The sequence below is a fragment of the Paramacrobiotus metropolitanus genome, unplaced genomic scaffold, assembly GCF_019649055.1.
Source record: "Paramacrobiotus metropolitanus isolate TYO unplaced genomic scaffold, Prichtersi_v1.0 Parri_scaffold0000007, whole genome shotgun sequence".
Classification (NCBI taxonomy): domain Eukaryota; kingdom Metazoa; phylum Tardigrada; class Eutardigrada; order Parachela; family Macrobiotidae; genus Paramacrobiotus; species Paramacrobiotus metropolitanus.
This window is the reverse complement of record NW_026570227.1, coordinates 1,858,003-1,866,765: the sequence shown is the minus strand read 5'-3', so window position 1 is coordinate 1,866,765 and position 8,763 is coordinate 1,858,003. Positions and strand designations below refer to the sequence as shown.

General features: G+C 46.8%; 2 protein-coding genes across 2 annotated transcripts; one reads left to right on the top strand and one right to left on the bottom strand.

Annotated features, from left to right (window-relative positions):
• Nucleotides 1-4,261: 4,261 nt before the first annotated feature.
• On the bottom strand, nucleotides 4,262-5,381 carry LOC129582232 (uncharacterized). The gene is made up of 3 exons (XM_055473698.1): nucleotides 5,183-5,381; nucleotides 4,556-4,812; nucleotides 4,262-4,491 (listed from the first exon to the last, which is right to left on the bottom strand). The coding sequence occupies exons 1-3, from the start codon at nucleotides 5,250-5,252 to the stop codon at nucleotides 4,405-4,407; spliced, it is 414 nt and encodes a 137-aa protein (XP_055329673.1). The 5' UTR covers nucleotides 5,253-5,381; the 3' UTR covers nucleotides 4,262-4,404.
• A 1,397-nt stretch (nucleotides 5,382-6,778) lies between these two features.
• LOC129582230 (uncharacterized) lies at nucleotides 6,779-8,266 on the top strand. Its single transcript, XM_055473697.1, has 2 exons — nucleotides 6,779-7,354; nucleotides 7,724-8,266. Exons 1-2 carry the CDS (start codon nucleotides 6,934-6,936, stop codon nucleotides 7,954-7,956), a joined length of 654 nt encoding a protein of 217 aa, XP_055329672.1. The 5' UTR covers nucleotides 6,779-6,933; the 3' UTR covers nucleotides 7,957-8,266.
• The last annotated feature ends 497 nt before the right edge of the window (nucleotides 8,267-8,763 follow it).

Below are 8,763 nucleotides of genomic sequence, written 5' to 3'. Positions count from 1 at the left end.
CTCACAGTCCAGCGGGGCCAGGATACGCGATCAGCGCGCGTGGACCGCCGTGACCTTTGCCAGCATGTCCGGCGTGACCGGCGGGAAGCTGTCGTTGAGCGCACACATCACGCGATCCGTCATGTGGAACCAGTCTTCCCTGCAGGGAAGCAGGAGCTTGAGAATTCTGATCTGCAGTTTGTCGATGGCCAGTTCGTGCGACTCCCACGTGAAAGGCAGCTTCCACTCCCGCTCGTCCGCCGGCAGAGATCGTACGAATAGTGGCCCGCCCGTACGCCCATAGTAGGAATTATTTAGAAAGACGTTGTACGCTTGCGAGCCAAAAAGACTGGACACCGTCCAGTTGTACAGGAGAACGACGCTGCAAGTGCGCTGGTAGAACCTTAATTCACGCGCTGCCCTGTGCCTGGAACGCGGATGCTTTCCGGCAGTGAATCCGCGTGGTTCGACGTTAACGTGGTCTTTGACCACCAGAATCGGTAAGCGAATTTCCATGGCCTCGAAAATCGGACGCAAAAATCCGGAGTGGGTTGGCGGGAAGACTCTCAAGACAGTGAGACGGTTAGTATTTGCGCTGATTACGCGACTGAGGAGAGCGGCCGTCTTGAAACAGTTGTCGGTGTCCCTTGTAAGGATGAACTTCTCGCCTTTGGGCTCAGTTTGCCACCAGCTTTCGTAGGAGATGCTGGTGCGCTCCGTCATTTGGAAGCTGCTCAACCAACTGCCATAAGGCACACACTTTATTTTAAAAACAAAATGTAATTCACTCTGTTAATACCATTCAAAAACGACTGCGAATTACGTAAAAAATTAGCCGATCCAATTTTTAAAACTGCGGTCTGTTTGTTTAGTTACTTTAACATCTACAATCAGGATCATCTACGGTCAGGATTAGCAGTCACAGCAAAGGACCGCTCATAACAACAATCCCTTCGAGCCACCGCAATCACAAGTCCGGTGTACAATCAACAATATAGGGTAGAAGTATCCTTTTTGGATGTTACTAATCGAGCAATGTACCAATGCCGGTACCGGATAGCAGTATGGGGCGGCGCTTTGTTTACGGCCGGAAATCAAGACACAGTAGTTTAAACGCCACGCTTAAACGAGCATTCGCCTTAGCCACCATCGAGACAGAACTCGAGCCACTGGGAATATCGCGTATCAACGGTATACGCCCGGACGGAGTCACCCTAGTGCCATGGGAACGAGGCAAAATGTTAACATGGGATGTAACTTGTGTGTGTACGATGGCCCTTTCACATGTTGCAGCAACATCAACCCAAGCTGGAGCAGCAGCTGCACAGGCCGAACGGAAAAAAACCGTGAAGTACCAGGACAGGTACAGGTACAGGTGTGGAGACAGTGGGACCACTCGGACCGGAAGCCTCCCGGCTGCTCAGCGAAGCAGGCAGGATGATATGGCAGGAAACGGGCGAGATACGCGCAACGGAGTATCTGCGCCAGAGGTTCAGCATCGAAATTCAACGTGGAAATGCGGCATCCATCCTGGGAACGACGCCAGCCTCGGCTAATTTAGATCAAATGTTCTCTGTGATTCAGCCGCATGTCTCCGCTGTCTTTTGATGCTGTGTGACGCTTGTGTGTGTTTGGATGTTTAAACTGGCTTAGCATAATAAAACCCATTACACCATAAAAAACTAACCGTCGAGGCGGCACTAATGCCGGTGGGTAGGTAGACCCGGCCGGCAGTAGGATAGAGGCCACTTTGGTCACAAGCAGCGCCAGTAAACTTAGCGCAGTATACATGCGCTGATTTGCACTGCGTCTGCTTGAATACACAATATTTCAACGCCACAGACTGTGCAGACTTATACATCACCACACATGGATACTTTATTATATGCTTAAATTTTCGAAAATCGCACAAAAAGTCTTCGCACAAATTTTCGAAAATCGCATACTGTTTTGCCTTATGTATTTTCGTTGGATTTTATATATCGCTGAAAAATTCAGCTGAGCTTTCCGGAGATTACCTATTATGCAGCCTGTAAAACGGCTTAAAAAGGTAAGTCCAGCAACCGATCTCTGACACAACATCTCATCATTTTTTTATTACTTGTAATGATGAATTTATTATCCTTAGGCCCCTGTAAATTCGCTGGGAGCAATGCCGCTGTTTCGGACGCTGCTGGTAACTGATACTCAAATGAAATATGACAACACGGTTGTTGTCCGCAACGCTGACGACCCGTGGTGGCTGGGATACATCCAGGATTTTAACGACGACCGCGCCTTGATCCACTTCGACTCCACAACAACCGAAGCGCACTGGATGCACTTAAAAGACGTCTGGCCGCTGCCATCCTACTAGGTTACCCAGAAACTATACAGGGAAGCGTTGCCGTATTTGCGGCACTGCGTGATGAAGATAACGGACCGTTCCGGTTCCGGCCAGCCGTCATGCTCAGCCCAATTGTCGGCTGTAACCAGGCGCCGTGTTGTCAGATGTTGTGCATCAAAACCGACCTTGTCAACACCGATGTCCCTGCGTACCAGGCTGGTTTTCAGGTGGTGCATCTGCGCCAAATGGCCAGTGAACTCCCGCCCAGCGGACCCTCCTTGTTGGAGCGTTGCAGGTACGCCAAACACTTCGTACCGTTCGATCAAGCGAACGCCGTGCTCAGTGAGCCCCGGCCGATAAATGTCGCATCATAAAGCAAGTTCACGAGGCGGTGGAAGCCAAACTTCGGCTAAGCCGGGACTGGTTGCCGGACTGCTGCCGATCTGCGCGTCGAAAACGAGGGTTGCATGTTTGTTTTCGTCAGTCCGGAAACCGACGCAAGGCTAACGCACTCGATGGCGGAAATCCTGCCGAAAATCCTGGAGACCCATTTAGCTAGCCGCGCCCACCTACCACCGATCCATAATCGGGAGCTTCGCGTCAGTTATGATGTCCCAACTGAAATTGGTTAGCAACATACTTATCCTACAGGTTCTAGCTTTCATCAGTCGCGAAATAAATAAACATCAAGATACATGATACACTGGGAAAACCCAAGAAACTTAAGAAGACCTAAGAAATCCTACGATACCCGGCGAAAACCTAAGAAAACCTCAGCAACGTTTTTTTTTCTTTAAATTTATCCTTTTTTGAAATGGGATTGTTCGAAACTGCTCTTAGGCTTCGCACCGCATGTTGTGCAGCTATAGTGGAAGTTTGAAAGGGAAGAACTGCGCAGAAGCTAAGCAAACTTAAACTCTTGTAAATAGACACTATGGGGACCTTTATTTGGTTTGCTGTGGCACTGGCTTACACTATAATAATTATTCCACTCTTAGATGGAGAAGTTGATACATTGGGGTTGGATGTCGGCGTCCGTGTTCTGACGCCGTCGTTGCTGCGCTATATCTTGTCGCATTTGGATTTGCACTCGCGCATGGCAGCCAAACGGTACGGGATGTCTGTGCTAACGCTCTTTTCCCAACACCAGTCTGCGCTGTCAGGTGGCACTAGTCTGACTGTTTGTGACCTTTGCAATTTACATACGTTAATTACGTTACCGGCCAGGAACGTGCGCAAAGAGGTTTTTAGACAGCGACTTTCTATCCAGATACAACGGGGGAATGCGATTTGTGTAATGGGTTCAGTTCCCGATCAGGATAGCATTGAGGAAGTGTTTCTGTTATACATATGTTTTCTAGTACTAAGTTTGTACTTATGACATGATACGTATTAAAGGTTTCGTTTTTTTTCATTACGGATCAGTGTGCGTCTGATAGGGTGTGCGCCTTATGGCATTTGCTGCTGAACAGTTCCTGCATGACGGAACACCTCAGCATCTCCTTCGAATGCTGCTGGCACATCACTCCGGCGGCGATAAATCCCATCTCAAATGGGACACCGAGCGAGGGTTGCCTGTACAGTCACAAATCTTTCGCGACAAATCTTTGAAGAACTTCTTCGTCAGCGGCCCAAATGTTCCCCGTAGTTTCGAACGCTAGCGGTTGAACAATGTAGCGGTCTGCCAGCCCGCTATACTTTCCTAACTTCCGGTTTTCCCGTATCTCCGCTGCGCTTCCCGGAACACTGGACGTCTTGGCGATGTACGTTTGGGCAAATGTGTTATTATATTGTCTTTTCATTTATTATCTGGTTTGTTGCTTGCTGTCCAAGCGTTTCGTGTGCAAACGCCATTTGTAAATTACAGTGCGGTACTTTATGTCTGACGAGCACACTCGTCTGTACAACGTTCAAGCACAAAGCCCAAGGGCAAATCATTGCATAACGCCATCTGTGCCGGTGTATTCATTTTTATTTCCCCACAATGACCTTTAGTCGGTCGAAACTGCTTATTCTCTTAAACCATCTAGCAGTTTTATCCGCTTGATGGTTGCTGTGTACAGTGAACGGAGTTGAAACATGGAGAAGGAAGGATCCACTCAGAAGGGCACGACCAGATTGCCCCAGACGTAGATGCGGTTGTACTTGCACTCGGCGCTGTACTGCGCGCCGACGGCCGGGTCGATCTGCCGGCACAAACACAGGTATTAATTTATCCGGGTGACGAACGGTTAATGGCAGGGTACTTACGTCGTAGCCGAACTTGCCGCCGCCCTGCTTGTTGTCCAGCATGAAGACGTGCCAGTGGTAGTTGGGGAAGAAGGCCTTCATGTTGCCGGCCACGTGCGCGGCCAGCGGCTGGCCCCAGGCGCCCCACTCGTAGCTGTTGCACATGTCGTTCACCACCAGGTTCGTCGCCGCCAGCATCAGGCCCTCCATCGTCGTCGTGTACACGTACGCCGTCTGGTTGGCCAGCATCCAATCCGGCAACCGCGCCTCCGCACCTCCTGTCAACGCACAATTACTGCCTATTTCTGCCCATCTGCAGTTACAGTGGCTGCTTTTACTTTAATTACAGCTAGTCAACATACTGAAATGTTTCTTTAACGTGTAAACTGGAATTTCTTATTAGTGTGAATAGTGTCTATATGCGCAGGCTTGTTGTTATGTTATTTGGCTGTTGCCTGAATAAGGGGAAAAAAAGAATACTGAAAATACATATAAAGCAATAACGTACCAATAATAAACGATGAGAAACAAACACAAGAAAAAATATTAAAGAACTACTAGCAATTATTGCAAAATCTGTTATCAGTTAGGTATTTTGACAATGGTACATACTGTATATTTTTTATAGAGACTGCATAACGTACTTACCTTGAAGAGAAAATGCGCTGACGCCAGCCAGTAAAGCACCGCACGCTGCGAGGAATATTAGGCTCTTCATTGTCCAGCAGGAGAAATGAATAACGCAAGATCTTCCGAGGAACAGTCGAGCGGTAATTATTGGTGAAATTAATTACAGCAACTGGAAAAGTGCGGTTACTTTCCGGTGGACCACGCAGCTGCACGACTAACTGTAAGCCACGCTAATTATCTACAGAATTATCACTTCAAAGCAGCCGCGTTGGACTTCCGGCTGTTCAGATGACCTTTCGCCTGGTTGTCTTATCGTTCTGTACATTTACTGTTCATTGTGGCAGTGTGTGGCATATCTCCTCCATACATTTAAATTTTTAATATGTTATCCGTTCAATTGTCCGCGATTGATCCTGTAAAATTCCCCGTTATCTTTCCTTTATGCCGCGCGATACAATGATCACTTAATCAGTAATGCTGTAGAAGGATAAGATATGTTGCAAGCAGAAATGTATTTGGATGTTAAGCAGTATATCGAAAGTAAAAAAAATTATAAAGAGTTGATCTTGCGGTGTGCCGGTATGGTAAACCGTATTAGTCTGCACATTCAATGGATTTGCTGCAAGCACACTCGACCAACTATCTCACATATATATGTGAATTAAACGATTTTTCTGCCTATTGCAGTAGAAGTATTCATTTTAAGCGACATTCGGTATGTTGGACTTTGCCTTTAACCGGGCTAGGACAAAAAATAAAATGTGTATACAAATTCATTTTCGTGTACTGAAATAATTCGTAGAGAAAACAGCTGCCGAAATATAAATGTAAATTACACTAATATTGTGGGAAAAATCGAATCTGCTTGATAGAGCAAGAAACGCAAGCAAAAAGAAATAAAAAGAGTTGATCCGTCTGCGTGCCGGGAAAAGCGTTTTGTAGAACAAAATACATTACCTGATTTGCGATAAGCAACCGGACTAGTACACATGCCCAGAAATCGCGAGCACAAGTCATAAAAAGTAATTAACACGGATTTGCATCGAAGCAGCGGCTGTAATAAAGTAGCTGCCCGCGACAGCGGTCCGTAAATTGTCGCGTAGATAAATGTATTACTATCACAACCGCAAAACTGTAATTGAAACGCATGCCAAAATGTTTATTACCAAATAAAATCTCGAGAAGAAACCAAATTTGACACATAGTTAAAGAATAAACAGAAAAAAAATTTAAAAAGAGTTGATCCGTCTGTGTGCACGGGAATTCTTTGAAAGAGAAAGTGGTATTGCTGCAGGCACACTAGACCAACTACCCATTCTGAATTTCCTTCCGATTTTCATCGCAGAAACTGCTGTACTAAAGTAGCTGCGCCCGGCAGCGGCCCGTATTGATTTGTATCGGCACGTGCCGGCTGCGTTGCAGCGCGGTTCACGCCGTTAAAGGAGAAATTAATCGGTAGTAAAAACAATGAGCAGGTGAGAGTGTAAACAACGGAACAAAGCAGACTAGTAGAAGAAATTCGGAAATTGCCCCGATTGCTTCCAGCGTCACCGGCCTCATTTCTGTTTGACTGCAAATTTACTCCGGCATAATAATAATAATTATTGACAAAAAAGCTGCACAACCAACTCCCTTACGCAACTGATTACAGCAGTGTTTTGCTGTGATTTGCATCTGCTTCGTTGTTGCTTCTAAGGTTTCTTAGGTTATTCTTAGGTTATTCTTAGATCGCAGATTTCATTGCAGTTCTTTTTTCTTCATTAATAAAAATGCAAGGAATTGTTGTTGGTTTTTTGGGACTGTATACCTTTTATATTGTGGAAGCGATGCTGGATGGCAACGGCAGTATTTCAACGCCGGACCAGGGGAAACTGCCGGTGGCTGTCGAAACGAAATCCAGCGAGAGCGACGTCCTCCCGGCTTCCGCTGTCAACGCCTCCGTGGTCACGGTGACCAATACATCAGCGGCCACGGTGCTGGACGTCTCCCACGCCGCTGCCGGGAACGCCAGCAACGCCACCGGACCCTCCCCGGCCGTCAGCGCCGGCAACCTGCTGACGGGCGTCGTGCAGCAGATCATCAATGCCACCGCCTCCAACGCCACGACCCTCAACAAACCGGAAGTCACTGCCGTCATCGCGTTGCTGGGACAGATCGCCAGCGCCAGCCTCGTCGGGACACCCGCGCCCGGTAAGAACACCGCGAAAGGTCACATAATATACAATGTAGGACACCAAAATCAGGAAACCGGTCAATCGATTCGCGGTTGAAAAATGTAATAATAAATCAACAAACAGTGGGCAACAGGAACACATCCAACGCGCATAAATCGCCGGCACCGGGTTCGAACAGAGAAGCGCTGGTTTGCGCAGTATACGTTCAAACGCAGCTTCTACTTTTTCTAAGAACACACTGCACGAGTAGTAAAAAAATCTTAGATATCCGATGTTTAACTGACGTGGAATTTATTTTTAAATTAAACACAACATATATACGACAAATTGAATTTTCTAAATACCATTAAGATTGGCCACTTATCGCAGTGTAATGTTTTCATAGCTCCGGCCCCGGTGAACAGCAGTGTGGCGATGAACAGTACCTCCCTCCTCCTGAGCGCCTGGACCACCACGGCGGCGCCGCAGTGCGACATCGGCGCCGTCTGCAACATGTACAAGCCCTGCCCGGCGCCCTGCACCTGCAGCAACGTCATGAACCCCAAGACGGCCGGCCGCTGCTATAAGGGCATTTCCTCGCCGGTCTCCGCCCTCGGCTTCGGCGCTCTCACCGGATAAATACGCTAAATAATTGCCACGTTCCGTTCCAGTGAAAAAGACAGCCGTACTTTGCGATTGCTTTACTCGGCTAATTGTTTCGAAAACGGCTCGGCTTACATTAAGCCCGATTATGCTGTGTGTAGACTATACAGCATCATGAGTAATGTACCGTTGAGTGTGCACTGCCTCCAAATTGTCTGTGATCTTTTTTTCATAAGCGTGTAAATGATAATACAACTTTCAGATTAAATGTCGAATAATGTTTTTCTTCATCGTGAATTTATGCCCATATTTCGAGCTCCATTAGCGAACTGAATAAAACTGGCAAAATAAATTCATATCCTATTGAATTTATTGGGTAATTGCCATTAATAGTCAAAAAAAGGCGTTCGCGTGATACTACTTAGAATGATTCAAATTTAAACTTTAAAAACAACCAAAATCATTAGCGCCGTATTTCTGGCATTTTTTTAATCAGCGTGTACCTGCGTAGGCTTGTTAGAACTACCAATTTTTGCCGAATAAAAAAGCAAAAATAAAATACCAGTTACATGTATTAGAATAAAACTGCAAAAACACGATCATTACGGTAACGATTCCATTTGCTTCAAACGGGAAACGTTTCCCGCATTGTTTACCGGCACGGGCGCCGGTTAATCTCACCGCGCCTGACCGGCATTTCCGAAATCAACAATGAAACTGTCAAATCACGCACACCGGTCCAATCAATAAACAACACCATCGGCAAAATGCCCTCCCACGTAATTAAATGCGCAGCCGCTGTTTGTTCCAATAAGCAGCGCTGATACAGGCGCTTATCTAACA